This window comes from Hippoglossus stenolepis, chromosome 14, assembly GCF_022539355.2.
Source record: "Hippoglossus stenolepis isolate QCI-W04-F060 chromosome 14, HSTE1.2, whole genome shotgun sequence".
In the NCBI taxonomy this organism is placed as follows: domain Eukaryota; kingdom Metazoa; phylum Chordata; class Actinopteri; order Pleuronectiformes; family Pleuronectidae; genus Hippoglossus; species Hippoglossus stenolepis.
This window is the reverse complement of record NC_061496.1, coordinates 3,088,877-3,111,167: the sequence shown is the minus strand read 5'-3', so window position 1 is coordinate 3,111,167 and position 22,291 is coordinate 3,088,877. Positions and strand designations below refer to the sequence as shown.

Genomic DNA, 22,291 nt, shown 5'->3' with positions numbered 1-22,291 from the left:
GTACAATCTGTACAATTTGTAAATTAATAGTAATAACGTTTTTTGAAATTTTCATTCCTTCTGCTATCAGGCTACTTGGCTCAGACAGTCAGACATCTTTTATGACTGTGCTTTTTGTTTTGGCAGTTTGAAGTCGAGCAGATCTTTGAGATTTACTCCTTTTAATTCAATTTTTTAAAATGCTAGTTTTTTGGTTCTTTGTCAGTAATTTTAAACGTGTTCCATCAGACCTGTTTCTTGAAAAATGTCGGTGAACTGCTCATTTTACTTGCACACCCCTCCAGTAACTTTATTCTTTTATTTCCTGGATCCTTTCAACACACAAATCATTGTTGGACCAAAAATATTCTTCATTAATTAATATCTTCATCTATGATTTCAGTGCAAAAACAGACAAAAACACAGTTAATGAGCAAAAATCCCAGAAAATAAAGCCCAGATTTAAAGGATTAAGCCTTTATTTGAATATCTTCCTCTCCTGGTTCTGTCTACTGAGGAGAGGAGAACCTGCCGAGGAAGAGGATGGACTTGGTTTTATTGTGCCTGATGAAGAAGAGGAAGGGGTGGTCTGCTGTGAAGTGTTCCTCCCTCAACATACAGAAACTTATCATGCCTGCTGTGGCCGCCGCCGCCTCCGTGCCCTCCTCGTTCACCTCCACGAAGGCCTTGTGGGCCACCGTAGACAGGAAGAGTCCTCCTTCACCGTTCATGCCAGACAGGTCGGCCTTTGACGCGCAGAACACGTCCGTCATGCCCAGCTCGGACAGAGGCTCGTTCAGCTCGTAGTCCTCCTCCAGCTTGAACTTTGGCAGGTGAACGAGGATCTCTGACTGGACGTCCATGTTTTCCCTGTCGGTCCATTCATTCAGCCTCTCCAGCGTCAGCTCCTTCTCCAGCTGGAACAGAGCAAATACATTTGATCACGTCTCTAAAAACTAAGAAGAGGGTGTCTTGTGATTAAAAGGCTGAAACATCTGATGACGCTAAGGTACACAACTGTAGTTATGTCCGTACATCTGCTGGTGGTCAATATAGGAGGAAAATATTTGGCTTTTTAGTGCATAGATGTTCAACTTCCTTCACCAGCTTGTCTCCATCTTTGTCTGTCTGCTGTTAGGTGCTCGACGGGGAGTGAGCAGCAGGTTTTATCTGAGCTTCTCAATATGAAAAAACTCTATTGATTTAACTCTGTGTACCTTCAGCAGAGGGTCAGAGCCGTCTGTGGGCTGTTCAGGCAACAGGATGAACATGCTGAGCTCCTCCTCCACATACGGCAGCTCCAGGATCTGCAGAGCGTGGTCCGGGATGTAGTTGAAGGGCAGCTTCTTCATCTGGTACATCATCTGGACTGGTTTGCTCTCAGTCTGACACACAGACACACAAGCAACTATTAAAATGTCTATCTAGCTAATAATTCCACTGTGATTAAGTTACTACCTACTTTAGTTTGAGGAGCTAAGGGACATAGAATGTAATAACCATGAATGAAAGTACACACAATACACAACATGCTAAATTGTGATGAGTGATTTCTTTACCTGGTTGACTTGAAAGGGCATCTCTTTGGTGTTTGCTTTATCAAAGCGGTTCATCCAGTTTCCCTTAAAGTAGATGGCATTGACCAGAACCAGCCTCGTCATTGGAGTGACTGTCCTCGGCTTCAGGAGATCTTTTATTTTATCTGCAATGTAACAGAAAACCTGACAATTCAGAACAATGTAGAAAGATTTATTCCCTTTTTCATTCAATTCAGGTGTAAAGTCGTACTTTCTGTCTGCTGCTCGACCCAGGTGTTGATCTCCACTCTGCTCGCCTCCGCGGCCCTGATGAAATCCACAGTCTTCAGGCCTGACTGGTAGTACTTACACGTGGCTTCCAGGAATTGCTGCAGAGAGCAGATTTCATCTTATACTTTCAAGGACGTTTTTAAAAATCAATTTAAGCATCAATTTCTGCTTTGATAAGTGGAAAATGAAAACTCACAAGGAGGAACTTTGCGGTTTTCTCCCCATACAGACGATTGGCTGTTTTCAGAATGTATGATGCCGATGGTGAGTTGATGTCTGCGATTAGCGTCTCGAAGTCGGCGTGGACGGCTTCACCAGAGCTGAATGACAGGGCCTGTGTGGAAGTTTGGATTGACACATGTAAGATTTATTCTTCTGTTCAGAAAGCAAACTGGTTTAATGAACTGAACTCAACTGTCAGTTCAATGTCCTGCTGTCAGAGAACAGCACATACTGGACCTTGTGTCAGGGGATTTATCTAGAGTCAGAAGAACAGATGGTTTAGAAACACCGTTCAGTCTGCTCCATCATAACCAACTGGTCCCACAGCTCTGACTCTCTGAGTCTCTGAATGACAGGGGACAGAGACATGGTGTGATGTACCTTTTCCATTTGAGCAGCTGTGTCTCCTCGGGCTCCCAGGTAGACCATAGCCAGAGCTGAACTGATGCTCAGCGGAGAGAAGAATATATTCTCCGATGGGTTTGCTTCGCTCAGAGTCAAGTACAGCTCCAAGGCAAAGACATCGATTGAGCTGCTGATGTCCTCCATGGCTGAGGATGTACAGTTGTCCTGTAATGAACAAAAAATGCTTTTTAGACATATATATTTTTAAATCTGAACAGAAATGCACCTGATTGCTGCTTGATTGTATTACAATTTTTTGCGGAACAAAATGTGCCAAGACCCCCGAGACCCACCAGATTGGCTGGGATTCAACTAAACTCAATTTTTATTTGTATATGTCACCAAATCATAACACACATTCTCTCACAGCACTTTGATGATGAGACCTTAGCGTCCCAGTTAACTATGAAATGAAATCACACACACTGACACACACTGACACACACAAACACACACAGTTTCATTTGCGCATTTGTGGAACATCATTCAACTTCCGGGTCTGACTTGTGCCACAGCTTCTCTTCAGGTTCGTAATCACGCAGCGTTTAGTTGATGTGAATCGGGAACTCAACGTGAGCTTTAACAGGAACTCGACGGACGGAACACGAGACGGAGTTTGAAAGTCTCTCACAGCGCGTGATGGAGGAAACCCCCCCCGACACGTACAACCAGATATAATTATATCCCCAACCTACCTGAGAGATGAGAAGACGTGGAAGCAGAGGACGTGAACCTGCAGGTTGAGCCGTCAGTAGAGGAACACGTACACCAGTATATAGGTGTGGGTGTGACGCGTGACTGGGCGATAAGTCACTGACTGCTGGGAACAAAACACCATTATAGGACAACTGCGCACCAGTGGGGGAAAAAAAACGCAACCGACACAATTCTGAGGAAATGTTTGCACATCCTCTAATAAAGTGTATTTATTTATCTTTGTAACTGAGAATCTTACACGGAAGTTGTATTTATACACGTTGTTGATGTTTTTTACGACCTGTCTGTTTTTATGCTGCCTTTGTGAAGCACTTTGCAACATGTGTTTTGAAAAATGCGCTATAAATAACGATTATTATTATTATTATTATTATTATTGTGTGATATGTTTCTGATCTTCCAACATCAAATCTTCTCTTGATACTGAATGTATGGTAGTTACATTTACATTTAAATCTTAGACGTCTGTGAACTTGTTGCAGAGCAGGAATGAGGTTCGTCCTGTGAAACACTGAAAGGTGTGTCAGTGGGATTTACTGAGATAATGTCTCGTCCTCACCCATCAAGGAGGGTCACAGTGTAACCACTGGCAACCATCATAAACCTTTGGACCCACTGTTACATAACTGCCACCAGACTCCCCCTCTTCAGAAGCCCTCCCTCCCTTTTCCTGTCTCCCTCACACCTTGAACATAGTTTATATAACACCTCGTGGAACCTGAGTCACAATATGAGTTCATGAGAAATTCTTTTTTCATTTATTTGAATGTTAATAGTTAAAACACTTCTCTTACATAAGTTAGAAGTTCCCTGATTTCATGTAAGGACCAAATCAGAGAAAACACCTCATCAATAATCAATGACACGCACACATTTTGGTGGCTACAAAAAAATGTTAAGGTTTCAAACAGGCCTACGTATTGATTAAAATATATAAAGGCAAGCAGAGCTTGAGCCTTTCATGAGGAACGTGTCCTTCACTCGTGTGATGGTCTTCATCCGTGTGCCTTGTAGACGACACTCGGAGCAGAATGTCTGGGGCTCAGTAACAATCTGGCCCAGTTCTGGTTCCTTGGTTTCTTAACATCTGCGGTTAGAAGCATGATACGGCATTTCGCAGTGTCAACATCAGATGTTTTGGTCTTTATCCGCCGCCGTATCCCTAACCCGAAAAACAGCAATGAACCCTGCGAGATGAGTCGGCCTGAGAGGAATCCGCCTGTTGAGCCGTGGTGCTGAGATGGAAGGAACATTTCAAAAAAGCGGGACGGTGTTATCTAACCTGTGGGACGCAAACTATCTTCAAATGCAATTCATACTCTTTAATTTTTCTTTTTCTGGAAGTGAGGCATTAGTGCAATTTATACTATTGCTTTTCAGTTTTTAATTCTCCTATATTCCATGAATACTCTGATTACAAACTTTGCTGGTTCACTTCTTCATCATCATTATTCTTTCTTTGGTTATCTTTGGTTTATATGTTATGTAATTCCTGTCACAGCAGAAATATCTGCACATTTATATCTACTTATTAAAGACCATTTTTAACCATATTCAATATCGGACAGCCTCTTTGTTTTGCAGTGGAAGTCTGACCTGGACGATCTACCTGCTGCTTCCTCATATGAAACACAAACTCCAGAATTGTCTTTCCAAAATCAACACACAAATCTTGATATTCTTCATTAATTAATAGCTGTCTATAACTTCAGAACAAAAACAGACAAAAACACAGAAAATAAAGACCACATTTTAAGAAGTTAAGCCTTGTGAATATCTTCCCTCTCCTAGTTCTGTCTACTAGGAAGCGAGAACCTGGAGAAGAGAGGATGGTCTGGAGTTATTGTGGCTGATGTAGAAGAGGAAGGGGTGGTCTGCTGTGAAGTGTTCCTCAACCCCAGCCCACAGCAAATATTAGTGAACATGGCTCTGTGGCGCATCGCGGCAGCCTCCGTGCCCTCCTCGTTCCTCCACGGCGGCCTTGTGTACCACCTTAGACGGAACAGATCTCTTTTGCCGTTCGCTGCCAGACAGTCAGGCCTTACGCCAGCGCGAAACCGTCCGTCACTGCCCAGCTTGGACAGAAACCGTTCAGCCTCGTAGTCCTCCTCAGCTTGAGCTTTGGCAGGTGAGCATTGGGCCGTATGACTTGCTTCGTCATTATTTTTCTTGTTGGTCCCTTCCTTCAACCTCTCCAGCGTCACCTCCTTCTCCAGCTGGAACAGAGCAATCATTTGATCTTAAAACTAAGCAGAGGGGGTGTCTTGTGATTAAAAGGCTGAAACATCTGATGACGCTGGGTACACCCAGCAAAGTTATGTCCCCTAACATCCTGCTGGTGGTAGCTAACATCGATAACACCAACTGGTGGTAAGCATTAATAAGTGCAGTACAAGGGATATTCTCCATCTTGTTGTATATTCCACCCCCTAAAAAAATCTGACGAGCTGCTGTTGCCTCGTTTTTAACAAACTTCAGTTGTTTGTAAAACAGTGTCTGTTAAAAGGAAAATATCTGGCTTTTTGGTATAGATGTTCAACTTCCTTCACCCAAAGATTGCTCTGTCTGCTGTTCTAGGTGCTCGTCAGGTAGGCAGCAGGTTTTATCTGAAACTTCTCAGTGAAAACAATCCTGATCCAATTGATTTTATACTGGCCACCTTCAGCAGAGGGTCGGAGCCGTCTGTGGACTGTTCAGGCAACAGGATGAACATGCTGAGCTCATCCTTCTCATACGGCAGCTCCAGGATCTGCAGAGCGTGGTCAGGGTCGTAGTTGCAGTGCAGATTCATTTTCTGGTACATCATCTGGACTGGTTTGCTCTCATTCTGACACACAGAAACACAATCAACTGAGGCGTTTGGATCAAATCAAAGTTTCTAACAAATCCCTTTGTAAGTTTAAGTGAAATTACTATCTACTCTAGTTTGAGGAGCTAAGGGACATAGAATGTAATAACCAGAATGAAAGGACCACAATACAACATGCTAAGTGTGATGAGCGATTTGCACACCTGGCTGGTGGCTTTAAATGGCATCTCTTTGGTAGTTGCTTTATCCGGCGGTTCATCAGTTGCGTAGTAGATGGCATTGACCAGAACCAGCCTCGTACCATCAGTGACTGTCCTCGGCTTCAGGGAGATCTTTTATTTTATCTGCAATGTAACAGAAAACCTGACAATTCAGAACAATGTAGAAAGATTTATTCCTTTTCCATTCAATTCAGGTGTAGGCGTCGTACTTTCTGTCTGCTGCTTTCGGCCAGGTGTTGATCTCACTCTGCTTTCGCCTCATGGCTTGATGAAATCCACAGTCTTCAGGCCTGACCAGTGAGTACTTACCACGTGGCTTCCGGTGCTGCAGAGAGCAGATTTCATCTTATACTTTCAAAGGAACTTTTAAAAAAATCAATTTAAGCATCAATTTCAGCTTTGATGATAAGTGGAAAATGAAAACTCACGGGAGGAACTTTGCGGTTTTCTCCCATACAGGCGATTGGCTGTTTTCAGGATGTGATGCCGATGGTGAAGTTGATGTCTGCGATTAACTTCTTGAATTCAATGAACTCTTCGCAGAGCTGAATGGCTTGGGCCTGTGTGGAAGTTTGGATTGACTGTATTGTTTAAATGCTTTCAGATGTGCACCTCAGAGTCCAGGGTCTGTAGGTGAGGAAGCTAATCCTCCAAGTCAGCTGCTCCCAACATTTTCTAGGATTTCACCAGCCCACTTGTAAAATGTAGAAATCAGAAGGAGTTCCAAATCTCATCTCTCACCTGCAAATTCTACATATTCACACGTAGAATCTGTTTATAGAGATTTCTTGTGTAGAAACCGAGTGAGACACTGCAGATTAAAATCTGCACATTTTCACACTGAAGTCATTAATAGATGAGGCGAAAATAAGATACAAATAAACTGTAGATTTCTTCTGTTGAAAGCAAACTGGTTTAATGAACTGAACTCAACTGTCAGTTCAATGTCCTGCTGTCAGAGAACAGCACATCACCTCAGACCCTTAGTAATAAAGAGTTTATCTAGAGTCAGAAAAGAACAGATGGTTTAGAAACACCGTTCAGTCTGCTCCATCTTAACTGGTCCACAGCTCTGACTCTCTGAGTCTCTGAATGACAGGGAACAGAGACATGGTGTGATGTACCTTTTCCATTTGAGCAGCTGTGTCTCCTCTGGCTCCCAGGTAGACCATATCCAGAGCTGAACTGATGCTCAGCGGAGAGAAGAATATATTCCCCGATGGGTTTGCATCGCTCAGAGTCTGGAACAGCTCCGAGGCAAAGGCATTGATTGAAAAGCTGATGCCCATGGCTGAGGATGTACAGTTGTCCTGTGACCAGACAAAAATACTTTGAGCATATTTTTAAATCTGAACAGAAATGCACCTGATTGCTCCTTGATTGTATTACAATTTTTTGCGGAACAAAATGTGCCAAGACCCCCGAGACCCACCAGATGAGTTGGGATTGAACTAAACTCAATTTTATCTGTATATGGAGCCAAATCATAACAAACAGACTGGAGATGGAGAAAAATCCCCGACACGTAAAATCAGATAGGGTATATGCACCCACTGAGAGATGAGAAACATTGGAAGCAGAGAATGTGAACTGGAGGTTGAGTGAATAGTAGGAACACGTACACCAGTATATACATATATGTCTTGGGTGTGACTGGGCGATGAGTCACTGACTGCACAGGAACAAAACACCGTTATAGGACAACTGCGCACCAGTGGGAAAAACGCAACCGACACAATTCTGAGAAATGTTTGCACAACCTCTTTGTGCGATGACCTGCTAAAGAGTGCATTTATTTTATCTTTATCACTTTACTGAGAATCTTACGTTGTCTTTACAACCTGTTTTATCTGCCTTTATGAAGCACTTTGCAGCATAGCATATTATGAAAAGTGCTCTATAAATACAACTTATTATTATTATTATTATTAATATTACTAATGTGAGGTGCCTTTCAAATGTGAACAACGAAGAGACCCTGTATGGGCAGTTCTTGCCTAAACAGAAGTACAGAATATATTTGATTGATGTAGTAGGTGTAACTCATGACAACAAGGAGCATGTGTGATATATTTCTGATCTTCCAATATCAAATCTCTTCTCTTTATGCCTTTTACTCTCTTCAATTTCTTGCCATGTAAAGGACCCAGCCTCTGTGAAATAATCGACGCAGTTACAGCAAACTAGTTAAATAGTTTTATCCTAAATAAATTAAACCACCATGATAAAAGAAGTGGTGTTTAATAGCGTATACGATTAAATCAAATCATGCCACAGAAAATGAATTACGTTGCATTTCAAAATGAATTCAGCACTGACGGTAATGCAGGAGTTATGGTGAAAATATTAAATTTCTCATGCTTTCAAAGTTTATAATGGAATCAGGTTCGGAGAAGACAAACACACTGAGGAACATGCAGAATGTTGTGTTCTCTTGGTGCCACAAACTAAACTCATTTTAATGTCTGCCGTACTAACTAGGCTGCAACTTCTCAGAAAGCTGAGTCGAGTGGAAACGGTTCTTCAGGCGTTGCTATGATTTGATTTATTCCTTTATTTTTACGGAAAACAATAATCTGTTGAATGCATCCTCACTGACTACTTTACACTACTCCCAGGTTTTATACTAAATGGTGAAGTTTGGAAATGCTGACCCCGTTTTAGCGTTTGAAAAATGTTGTAGTGTGGACGACAAAAGACATTTAGAAGACAATGACTCATCAACATTGCTTCCTGATTGGTTCTTATCAGTCCTGACTCAACTACCTGCAAGCGGCGAGGCCAAGCGCTGTAAACACTTAATGTCAGAATATAGTTCCACCTTGTCGTCGTTCTGAAAAAACATCTTGCAGCTTTGAGGTGTTTTTTTTTTTATATAAGACAGGATGTACTTTGGTCTGCTCCTTCCTGGGTTGTTTGATGACTGCCAGTCTCGCAGTCTTTGCTCTTTCCTCACCAGCTGTCCCACCACCGCAGATGCTTTGGCTATGACCTGACAGCTTGGTCTCTGCTCAGATGGACCTCCATCATCTGTGTAGCGCCACAGGAGGACAAAGATGCATTGTGGAGAAAACTCAGAGGGACGGCACAGGTTTATATTTCATTTCGGTCGTCAACACTCACAGATTCATACAGTTGTTTGCATGTTTGTGTGGCATCAACTTTGCCTGAGAAACTGGGCACGGTGAGGTGTTCAGTCCGTGGGATCACGGTCATCAACAGTGCGCATCACCTTCCAGCACCTCCTGAGAAACCCACAGCGGGACACAGAGACAAGCCCAGCAGCTTCAGTCAACTCAAACCATCAAAACAAATATATATGTTTATCATTCAAAATGTGACTGTGGCGTGGCTCTGTTAGTGCACACATGGAGGCCGGAGGCAGGGAGCTTACCTCACCCCCCACCCCTTCTGTGACCAGAACATCTGAGGACAACGGGAGGATTTTCTTATGGTTGTTTTCCACTGAACACATGTAGATTCAATGTCAGAGGTGTTACTTCATCTTGATTTTCCATGGAGCAGTAAATGATTTATAATCAAATATAATGATGTAGTATCTCAAATAATGACTTGTTACAAGCCAATAATGAGTTAATTTACAAAATAAATAATTACTAGTTCAAAACCATTTCTCAAAACTAATGACTTTGTATATCAAAATAATGACAAAGTAAGTTATAAATCATTATATTTTATATACAATGTGCAATAAGAAAGATATCATCACGTAAAGCCATAACAACAAGTAAATAAGAAGAATCAATAAAAGAGACAACATTGCACAAGAGCAAAAATAATAATTAAAATAAGAATAAAGAGATGACATCACGCTGTCAAATGTGATTTAAAAGAAGTCACTGAATCTGCAAACCAAACCCATCATATGGGATGGACGAAAAGTTTAACATGAAAACCTGACTGAGGTTAGTCAACATTTATATGTATCACACTACATTAACTGAGCTGTATCTAGGTGTATAATAATAAGAATAAACTGGCAGGTACAGGGGAGGTTTGGTACATTTAACAGCATACTACTACTACTACTACAACTACTACTACTACAAGTACTATTACTACAACTACAAGTACTATTACTAGTAATACTAATAATAACAATGAAAGCAGCTGTTTGTCCCCGAGGAAAAGGAGCAGGGTCGGCTCGGACGGATCCACACGCAGGTGGAGAGGAGGTAGATGTCAGTTTGTTTATAAACAGATGTTCTTCAACTACGTAATCACTTCATCTGCACTGTCCTCCCTCGCTTCCTCTCTTCTTCTGCAGTGGTTTCACTCCCGGGCAGTCTCTACCGCCACCCCGGGGACACTGAGGTAGTGTCAGGGGAATCTGACGAGCCAGTTCTATGTCATTTCATTTTGTTATCGCTGATTTGATATGTTTTATATGTTTTGTACTTTTACACTGTACTTTTATCACAACAATGTACAGGACATTTGTAACATGAAGTTATCTAAAAAAAAAGAAACAAGCACATTACATACACAGGCTGGATTCAAGGTGCTGTAAGTCAAAACTGTTAAATTTAAAACAAGACAAATAAACAACATTAAAGAGTTAAAGTTAAAAGGATAAATCTGGCCACAATCTGTACAATTTGTAAATTAATAGTAATAACGTTTTTTAAAGTTTCCATTCCTTCTGCTATCAGGCTACTTGGCTCAGACAGTCAGACATCTTTGATGACTGTGCTTTTTGTTTTGGCAGTTTGAAGTCGAGCAGATCTTTGAGTTTTACTACTTTTAATTCAATTTTAAAAAATGTTGGTTCTTTGTCAGTAATTTTAAACATGTTCCATCAGCCCTGTTTCTTGAAAAATGTCGGTGAACTGCTCATTTTACTTGCACACCTCCAGTAACTTTATACTTTTATTTCTGGATCCTTTCTGCAACGCGTATCTATTACGAGACCTTACACCACTATAATCTCTCTGGTGCAGACAATGCTCACAAGAGAGGTGGGAGAAAACCCTTTAGCATAGTTTGATACAGACGTCTACATGTCTCTGGAGCTGGGACATAATGTGACCTCAGCTCCATTGTTCTATTTCCCTCCGATCATTCTGTCACAGCAGGAAATATACTGCACATTTATATCTTGCCAATAGAACCATTTTTAACCATATTCAATATCGGACAGCTTCTATTGTTGTGACGGAGTCTGACCAGACGATCTCCTGCTGCTTCCTTTACATGTGTTATTAGGATTTGGTGGGACAGATGGACCCAGATCTGAAGTTTAAACCCGATATTTTTATTGAAGAAACAAGAATAAGCATAGAATCTTTAAAAAAGTTAAACTGAACAAACAAGCACAAAGAAAACACAGGAGGCTTGCAGGTGAACAGGACTGGAGCTCAGGAGACACGGGATACAGAAACACAGGCGGACAGGACACATCACGGCACTTAGACAACGACGATAGACAACAATCGACAAGGACAAGGAAAGCACAGAGGCTTAAATACAGACACAGGGAAGACAGGGCAATGGGACACAGGTGTAACACATGAGGACAGGTGCAGACAATCACGAACCACCAGTAAAACTAGACACGAGACACAAGAACCCAGACTACAAATAAAACGGAAACAGAACCGAGTGTGAAACAAAACACAGGGAGTATACTATCAAACAGAAAAACACCTCTTCAAAAGAGTGGAACCCAAACACCGGCAAATACAAAACCCTTACAGAAACACAAACTCCGAAATTGTCTTTCCAAAATCAGCCTACGAATCATTGGTGGAACAAAATATTCTTCATTAATTAATATCTTCATCTATAATTTCATTGCAAAAACAGAAGAAAAAACTGCTAATTAACCTGAATCCCAGAAAATAAAGACCACATTTTAAGGACTAAGCTTTTATTTGAATATCTTCCTCTCACAGTTCTATCACTGAGGAGAGAGGCTACGAAGAGGATGGACTTGGTTTTATTGTGCCTGATGAAGAAGAGGAAGGGGTGGTCTGCTGTGAATGCAACAACCATTAGTGACCAGCTGCTGTGGCGCAGCCGCCTCCGTGCCCCCTCCTCGTTCCACCTCCGAAGGCCTTGTACCACCCAGACAGGAATGATCCTCTTTTTACCGTTCATGCCAGACGAATTAGGCCTTTGGCGTAGAACACGTCCGTCATGCCCAGCTTGGACAAGAGGCTTGTTCAGCTTCGTAGTCCTCCTGCTCCAGCTTGAACTTTGGCAGGTGAACGTGGGCATCAGGTGGACAACATGTTTTCCCTGTCGGTCCATTCATTTCCAGCCTCTCCAGTCAGCTCCTTCTCCAGCTGGAACAGAGCAAATACATTTGATCACGTCTCTATAAAACTAAGAAGAGTCTAAGTGTCTTGTGATTAAAGGCTGAAACATCTGATGGCGGCTAAGGTACACAACTGAAGTTATGTCCTAACATCTGCTGGTGATGCAGCTAGTCCGATAACACCAACTGGTGGTAGACATTAATAAGTGCAGTACAAGGGATATTCTCCATCTTGTTGTATATTCCACCCCTAAAACAAACAGTCATCGATTGATTTGCTGTTGCCTCGTTTTTAGCTAAACTGGTTGTTTAGTAAACTCAGTGTCTGTTAAGACAAATAACATTGCACAGGCTGGTCAGTTGTAAGATATATTATATATGTAGTAGTTTACCATTTTGGTCTCTACCAACTCCTGAGAACATATTTGGCTTTTAGTGCACCAGATGTTCAACTTCCTTCAACAATATATGCTTTGTCTGTCTGTATTAGGTGCTTTCGGCAGAGTGAAACATGGTTTATCTGACTTCTCAATGTGAAAAAAATATATTGATTTAACTCTGTGTACCTTCAGCAGAGGGTCGGAGCCGTCTGTGGACTGTTTAGGCAACAGGATCAACATGCTGAGCTCATCGCTGACATGGCAGCTCCAGGATCTGCAGATCACCGATGGAGTTGTAGTTCGGGTGCTTCTTCTGGAACATCATCTGGACTGGTTTGCTCTCAGTCTGACACACAGAAACACAATCAACTAGTGCGTTTGGATCAAGTTTCTAACAAATCCATTGTAAGTTTAAGTTAAGTTTTCTCTCTAGATTTAGAGCTAAAAAAGGGACATAGAATGTAAACATATAAATGAAGTACACACAATACACAACATGCTAAATTGTGATTTGCGACTTTTTTACCTGGTTGACTTGAAAGGGCATCTCTTTGGTGTTTGCTTCATCAAAGCAGTTCATCCAGTTTCCCTTAAAGTAGATGGCATTGACCAGAACCAGCTTCATACCATCAGAGACTGTCTGCCGGCTTCAGGAGATCTTTATTTTATCTGAAATGTAATGAAAACCTGACAATTCAGAACAATGTAGAAAGATTTATTCCCCTTTTCATTCAATTCAGGTGCTAAGTATTTTTCTGTCTGCTGCTCATTAGAGTGTTGATCTCACTCTGCTATCGCGGCACAGTGAAATCCACAGTCTTCAGGTCGGACTGGTAGTACTCACATGTGGCTTCCAGGAATTGCTGCAGAGAGCAGATTTCATCTTATACTTTCAAGGAAGTAAAAAAAAAAAATCTATTTAAGTATCAATTTCTGCTGTGATAAGTGGAAAATGAAAACTCACAGGGAGGAACTTTGCGGTTTTCTCCCCATACAGACGATTGGCTGTTTTCAGAATGTATGATGCCGATGGTGAGTTGAGGGCTGCGATTATCTTCTTGAATTCGGCGTGGACATCATCACCAGGTTTGAATGACAGGGCCTGTGTGGAAGTTTGGATTGACACATGACATTTAAATGCTTTCAGATGTGCACCTCAGAGTCCAGGGTCTGTAGGTGAGGAAGCTAATCTCAAGTCAGCTGCTCAGAACAGCTCTGAGTCTCTCTGAATGACAGGGAACAGAGACATGGTGTGTGATGTACCTGGGCCATTTGAGCAGCTGTGTCTCCTCAGGCTCCCAGGTAGACCATAGCGAGCTGAACTGATGCTCAGCGGAGAGAAGAACATATTCCCCGATGGGTTTGCTTGGCTCAGAGTCCGGTACAGCTCCACATTGCCTGAGATGTCGATTGAGCTTTGGATTGACCTTTGCATTGACCTTTGGACTGTTATACTGATTGAGCCACTTTGCTGGCTGCTGTTGTCGCTGCTGCCGCTGTTGCCCATGGCTGAGGATGTACAGTTGTCCTGTAATGAACAAAAAATGCTTTTTAGACATATTTTTAAATCTGAACAGAAATGCACCTGATTGCTGCTTGATTGTATAACAATTTTTTGCGGAACAAAATGTATAAAGATACAAGTTACACCAGATGAGTTGGGATTGAACTAAACTCAATTTTATTTGTATATGGAGCCAAATTATAACACATTCTCTCAAGCGTAGGAAAATCCCCAGCACGTCAAATCAGACAGAATTATAAATGCAAAATGCCTGTGAGAGATGAGAAGACGTGGAAGCAAGAAGGAGAAATGCATGAACCTGGAGGTTAGTGGTCAGTAGAGAACACGTACGCAGTATATATACAATATATGTGTGTGGGTGTGACTGGGCGATGAGTCTGACTGCTGGGAACAAAACACCGTTATAGACCAACTGCGCACCAGTGGGAAAAAACACAACCGACACAAGTTTGAGGAAATGTTTGCACAACCTCTTTGTGCGATGACTCTGATGAAGTGTGTTTATTTGTCTTTAGAACTTATTTGTTATAAATAATAAACTTTATTACTGCAGATGTCTACTGTTAACCTTCTGAGAGCCACTGGGATCGTATACGATCTCAAATATCATGTTGTCTTTAGAGCGTCATGACTCCTCAATGGTCTGAGCTAGAGACATGCCGTTTTTTCCTGTTGAACTGAAGAAACAGCGCTAACAAGCAAGCCCTGTTTGTGGTAATTTAGCCGCCAAGCGTTCATTCTTCCTTCCTCTCCAGAAATGTATCGTCCATATTGTGGAATGAATTTGTGGGACGTTTGGATGTTTTTGGCTCCTGTGGCAGCAGTGTCCATCACTTTTAGGTGTCCCCTGGGAAACACTTCAGTTGTCGTTTCCAGGGTACAGCGTTTTCTGTAATGTGTTGTGTTGTCAAATTGATGAAGACGTTTTCTTACTTTGCTTGTGTTTTGTCCGTTTGCATATGTTTTCTTGAGTTGCAGTGCGTTGAGCTCCTCAGGGCCACCATTAGAAATGTGTGTCTGTGCAAGTTTACTGAGATAATGTCTAAAGTCCTCACACCCCATCAAGGAGAGTCTGATGTAACCACTGGCAACCATCATAAACCTTTGGACCCACTGTTACATAACTGCCACCAGACTCCCCACCTCTTCAAGCCCTCCCTCCTTTCACGCTCTCCCTCACACCTTGAACATAGTTTATATAACACCTCGTGGAACCTGAGTCACAATATGAGTTCATGAAGAATTTCTTTGAATGTTAATAATTAAAACACTTCTACTTATATAAGTTAGAAGTGCCTGATTTCATGTAAGGACCAAATCAGAAAACACATAAATCAATAATCAATAACCTCACACATTTATTATTTACAAGAAACTGTTGGTTTTCAAACAGATTTTTACTTTAAATGCATTTGTTGCCTTTTCCAAACCCTAAGTAGAATTTAATTTCAGTTTTTACCTCCATAGGAGGTTATGTTTTTTCACTTTGTTTGTCTGTGTAGTAGAATTTATCATGAGATGTGAAATAATGAGTTTCTCAGACCGGGTTATCTTTGGTTTTGGTATTAGCTCACGAAAGGTTAAACAGTCAGCAACAAGGCTTCAAATTTAACACGGAGTCGTTAAAAGGGACATTTTATACAATGTGATAAGCAACCAAGCGTTTACGTCTTGCATCGCTTTCTGCTAGAAGGAGAAACAACCCAGCACTAGTTACGCATATAGGGTCAGCAGGAGGTGAAATCATAAGTACTGAAGAAAACAGTTAAAACAGCAGTAAGACATTAGTCAGTGGAGATTTTTATTCCGTCTGTCTGTCTCTTGAGTTAGCATCTGTCTTGGTGCTATCCAGTAAATGGTGGATTCAGGCATTTTGTTTCTAGCTTCTTTTCAATATATGGCAGAGTAGGGTGCACATGATCGCACACAAATGTCTCTATTATGACATCAGATTCAGGCAGCAATTTTGAGCAAAGAGTGAAGGAAAGTTCTCACCATGAGACAGGGCGTGGTGAATACTTGAGTCTGTGCACAACTGCAGCTGAAACTACGAGATCTGACTGTCTGCATGGACAGTGTTAAATACGCAATTGTTACAATAGCGTGACACCGATAATATCGTGCTTTATTCAATAAATTGGTTATTAGAGCAAAATATTGAATATTAGCCAATAAAAATAATAATATTAAATAAATAACTATAATTAATGAAAGTTTTCTAGAACACCAGTCAAAAGAAAGGAAGGAAAAGATGGCCAATTTGTTGATTAAGTCACTTAAAAGTACAAAGTACAAATTTGAAAATCTGATTAAATACAAATGAATACTAACCCAAAATTGTATATAGATAGTTAGCAAAGTTGAAGGATATAGAGGGTTCATAAACAGTAAGAGGATTAGCCCAAAAAAGAATTCACACTATGTAATATTAATGAAAACAACATTTGTGAAAAACATTGTATAGAATATGTAAATTACAACCTAAATTTTAAGATTAACCTATATATAAATATATAAGTAGTATGCGTGTAGAGTTAGAGAAAGTAGCTAGTTGCATGCAAAAAGACATAAAAGAGAGCATAACATAGCAAATTAACTTTCAATAACCTGTAAAATGTCACAGCAACTTTCAATCAACTTACAAACATCTAACGATGAATAATCAGTCTTTACTTATTCGTGTAATTATTAAGCCCAGTTGTGTTTTCCCAAATCATGAAAAGAAAAAAAGAGTTGATGTGCTGTTTAAGTCCAGTGAAAGTCGTCTTGCTGGTTTGTGGCTCTGTTGTTGTGGTTCTGCTGTGCGTGCAGCTCTTGTGCTGAAGTTCTTAGGCAGGCTCTACGCGTACGCTGCCTTTTGGAAGGTTTTGTGATCTGCTCCAGTCAGGCCTGCTTGAAGGAAGTTAGTGAAGCTTGTGGTGTGAAGTTTCCCTCTACTGGGTGGAGTGGAAGCACCTCTCCTCCGTGAAGTTGAGCAGAAAGAGGTGAGCTGGAAGCCACTTCTCCTCTTGGAGAGTTGGTGGAAGAGAATGAGTCGAGACAAGAAGAGAGGACTTGGCTTATATTGGCCTGGTCTACCCCTCATGAGATCATACAGGCCCAGTGACCAATAGTGGTTGGAAAACTTGTGTCCCTGGTAATTTTCACACCTCTGTGTGACGTTGAAGCACCCTGGGAGACTGAGTTCTGGAGGCTCTGGTTTGTCTCCAGAACAAAGAACTAACGTCGTCAGGTTTGACTACACATGTAGGCCGAGACGTAGTTCACAAATACCAGGTCCCAACACCAGCGAAGGTCTGTAATAAATTCTGGCCCAGGTCAATGCTGATTCAAGTGAAGAATTTTTATACCGTGAAATGCAACTCAATCTACTGAGGACTAAAACAAAGTCCTGCTTTGTTCTGGGCCAAATGGAAAATACGGATCAAAGCTCTGCAGTGCACCTCGTCTGCAAAGTTGCAGTTGTTGTCAGTGTGAAGGATGGAGGGGCTGGGGGTTCCCGGTATGTGGGAATCAGTGAGTGTGCATCTGTGCACATGCAGCATGTGTGTTTACATGTGGCCGTCGTGTGCTGGGTTTGCAGAGCTTGTGTCTTTCATGAGCGTATATTATAGTGTGATGGTCTTCATCCGTGTGCATTGTACCACGACCCTCAGAGCAAGAATGTCAGAGGCTCAGTAACAATCTGGCCCAGTTCTGGTTCCTTGGTTTCTTAACATGCGAGTTGAAGCATGTTACAAACATTTCAAGTGTCATCAGATGTTTTGGTCTTTATCCGCCGCCATTATCCTAACCCGAAAACAGCAATGAACCCTGGGATAGAGTGGCCTGGAGGATCACTTTGTTGGGCCGTGAATTTATCAAGATGAAGGAACCATTTCAAAAAAAGCAGGACCGGTGTTATCACGCCTCGCTGGGGCATAAATATCTTCAAAATGCATTACATATATTTTAATATTTTTACCTTTTTCTGAAGTGGGCATTAGTGCAATTTTATGTATTGCTTTTCCAGTTTTTAATTCTGCTATAAACTGCATGAATACTCTGATTACAAACTTTGCTGGTTCGCTGTTATCATCAATTATTCTTTCTTTGATTTATCTTTGGTTTATATGTTGTAATTCTGTCACAGCAGGAAATATACTGCACATTTATATCTCACTTATTAGAACCATTTTAACCATATTCAATATTGGACAGCGTATTGTTGTGAACAGAGTCGGCCGGACGATCTCCTGCTGCTTCCTCTCACATGTGAAACACAAACTCAGAAATTGTCTTTCCAAAATCAACACACAAATCACTTGATATTCTTCATTAATTAATAGCTTCATCTATAACTAGTGCAAAAACGACAAAACACAGAAAATGGCTTACATTTTAAGGATTAAGCCTTTATTTGAATATCTTCCTCTCCTGGTTCTGTCTACTGAGGAGACGAGAACCCTGCCGAAAAGAGGATGGTCTAAGGTTTTATTGTGGCTGATGTAGAAGAGAAGGGAGTGGTCTGCTGTGAAGTGTTCTCCTTCAACCCAGCAAGTGTGAAGCCCGGCTCCTGGCCGCATCCGCAGCGCCTCCGTGCCTCTCGTTCACCTCCACGACGGCCTTGTGTACCACCTTGGAGCAGGAACAGATCTCTTTTGCCGTTCATGCAGACGGTCGGCCTTTTGTGGCACATGAAACGCGTCCGTCATGCAACGGACGAAGCTGCGTTCAGCTGTAGTCCTCTCAGCTTGAACTTTGGCAGGTGAGCGTGGGCCCATTATGACTTGTCGTCATTGTTTTTCTTGTTGGTCCATTCCTTCAGCCTCTCCAGCATCCACCCCTCCTTCTCAGCTGGAACAGAGCAAATACATTTGATCTTAAAAGCTAAGAAAGTCTAAGTGTCTTGTAGTTAAAAGGCTAGAAACATCTGATGACGCTAAAATTACTGAGAAGAAACTGAAGTTATGTCCCCATCTGCTGGTAGTCGCTAACATCGATAACACCAACTGGTAGTAGGCATTAAAGTGCAGTACAAGGGATATTCTCCATCTTGTTATCTTCCACCCCCTAAAAATCGGCCTGAGCTGCTGTTGCCTCGTTTTAGCTAAACAGTTGTTTTAGTTAAAACAGTGTCATTAAGGAAAATATCTGGCTTTTTGAGTGCATGGGCTTTCCTTCCCTTCACCAGGTGTCTGTCTGCTGTTAGGTACTCGTCGGGGTAAGGCAGCAGGTTTTATCTGAAACTTCTCAATGTGAAAACAATCTGATCAATTGATTTTATGCTATTACCTTCAGCTTTAGAGGTCGGGCCGTCTGTGGACCTTTTTAGGCAACAGGATGAACATGCTGAGCTCATCCTTCTCATGCAGCTGGCTCCGGGGATCTGCAGAGCACAGTCAGGTCGTAGTTGCAGTGCAGATTCATTTCTGGTACATCATCTGGACTGTGGTTTTGCTCTCATTCTGACACACAGACACAATCAACCCAGAGCGTTTGGATCAAATCAAAGTTTCTAACAAATCCTTTATAAGTTTAAGTGAAATTACTATCTACTCTAGTTTGAGAGCTAAGGGACATAGAATGTAACCACGAATGAGGACACAATACAGCATGCCATTGTGATGAAGGCGATTTTTACCTGGCTGACTTTAAAGGCATCTATCTTTGGTGGTTGCTTTTATCAAGCGTTTATCAGTTGTAAAGTAGATGGCATTGACCAGAACCAGCCTACGTACCATCAGTGACTGTCCTCGGCTAGGAGATCTTTATTTTATGCAATGTAACAGAAAACCTGACAATTCAGAACAATGTAGGAAAAATTTATTCCTTTTTCATTCGAATTCAAGGTGTAAAGTCGTACTTTCTGTCTGCTGCTTTCGACCAGGTGTTGATCTCCACTCTACTTTCGCCTCAGCGGCCTGATGAAATCCACAGTCTTCAGGCCTGACTGGTGAAGTACTTACGTGCTTCAGGAATTACTTTTAGAGAGCAGATTTCATCTTATACTTTCAAAGGAATTTAAAAAACCAATTTAAGCATCAATTTCAGCTTTGATAAGTGGAAAATGAGAAAACTCACAGGAGGAACTTTGGTTTTCTCCTGATGATGGCTGTTTTCAGAATGTTTGATGCCGATGGTGAGTTGATGTCGTTAGCTTCTTGAATTCAGCGTGGAACTCTTCACCCAGAGCTGAATGACAGAACCTGTGTGGAAGTTTGGATTGACACATGACATTTAAATCTTTCAGATGTGCACCTCAGGTCAGGTCTGTAGGTGAGGAAGCTCATCTGGTCAATAGCTGCTCAGAACATTTTCTGGGATTTTCCTGCCAGCCCACTTGTAAATGTAGAAATCAGAAGGCGCCAAAATCTCATCTCTCACCTGCAAATTCTACATATTCTATTAGAATCTGTTTATAGAATTTCTTATTAGCAGAAACCCGAGTGAGACACTGCAGATTGAAATCTGCACATTTTTTACTGAAGTCATTAATAGATGAGACGAAAAATAAGATACAAATAAACTGTAAAGATTTGTTCTTCCTGACTAAGAAAACAAACTGGTTTAATGAACTGAACTCCTTTGTCAGTTCAATGTCTGCTGTCAGAGAACCTTACTGGACTATGTCAGGGGATTTATCTAGAGTCAGAAGAACAGATGGTTTAGAAACACCGTTCAGTCTGCTCCACCTTCTTAACCAACTGGTCCCACAGCTCACAGAGTCTCTGAATGACAGGGAACAGAGACATGGTGTGATGTACCTTTTCCATTTGAGCAGCTGTGTCTCCTCTGGCTCCCAGGTAGACCATATCCAGAGCTGAACTGATGCTCAGCGGAGAGAAGAATATATTCCCCGATGGGTTTGCATCGCTCAGAGTCTGGAACAGCTCCGAGGCAAAGGCATTGATTGAAAAGCTGATGCCCATGGCTGAGGATGTACAGTTGTCCTGTAATGAACAAAAAATGCTTTTTAGACATATTTTTAAATCTGAACAGAAATGCACCTGATTGCTGCTTGATTGTATTACAATTTTTTGCGGAACAAAATGTGCCAAGACCCCCGAGACCCACAGATGAGTTGGGGATTGAACTAAACTCATTTTATCTGTATATGGAGCAAATCATAACAAACAGAGCTGGGAATGGAGAAAAATCCCCCGACACGTAAATCAGATAGAATTCTCTCATAAAATTACCTGAGAGATGAGAAGGCGTAGGAAGCAGAGAATGTGAACCTGGAGGTTGAGTGGTCAGTAGAGAACGTACGCAATTATATATACATTATATGTGTGGGTGTGACTGGGCGATGAGTCACTGGCTGCTGGGAACAAAACACCGTTATGGGACAACTGCGCACCAGTGGGGCTTGCAACCGACACAATTCTGAAATGGCACACAACCTCTGTGCGACCCTGCTAAAGTGCATTCTTTATCTTTATCACTTACTGAGAATCTTACACGTTGTTAATGTTTTACAACCTGTTTTTATGCTGCCTTTATGAAGCACTTTGCAACATATGTTATGAAAAGTGCTCTATAAATACAGCTTATTATTATTATTATTATTATTAATATTACTATTAATGCCGGGTGCCTTTCAAATGTGAACAACGAAGAAGGAGATTCCTGTATGGAGCCGGATTCTTGCCTAAACAGAAGTACAGAATGCTTTGATTGATGTATGGGTGTAACTCATGACAAACAAGGGCATGTGTGATATGTTTCTGATCTTCCAACATCAAATCTTCTCTTTATGCCTTTACTCTCTTCAAATTTCTTATGACATAAAGGACCCAGCCTCTGTGAGCAATACGGCCGCAGTTACAGCAAACTAGTTAAGAAATAGTTTTTATCCCTAAGTAAATTAAACCATGATAAAAGTGGTGTTTAATGGCGTATACGATTAAATCAAATCATGCCACAGAAAATGAATTATACGTTGCATTCAAAATGAATTCAG

The 22,291-nt window shown here is 41.4% G+C and overlaps 1 protein-coding gene and 1 pseudogene across 1 annotated transcript; both read right to left on the bottom strand.

Annotated features, from left to right (window-relative positions):
• Positions 1-440: 440 nt before the first annotated feature.
• LOC118121268 (leukocyte elastase inhibitor-like) lies at positions 441-3,270 on the bottom strand. Its single transcript, XM_035177022.2, has 7 exons — positions 3,110-3,270; positions 2,391-2,579; positions 1,984-2,121; positions 1,768-1,885; positions 1,539-1,681; positions 1,197-1,364; positions 441-896 (listed from the first exon to the last, which is right to left on the bottom strand). Exons 2-7 carry the CDS (start codon positions 2,556-2,558, stop codon positions 489-491), a joined length of 1,143 nt encoding a protein of 380 aa, XP_035032913.2. The 5' UTR covers positions 2,559-2,579; positions 3,110-3,270; the 3' UTR covers positions 441-488.
• A 1,661-nt stretch (positions 3,271-4,931) lies between these two features.
• On the bottom strand, positions 4,932-21,554 carry LOC118121264 (annotated as a pseudogene).
• Positions 21,555-22,291: the final 737 nt, after the last annotated feature.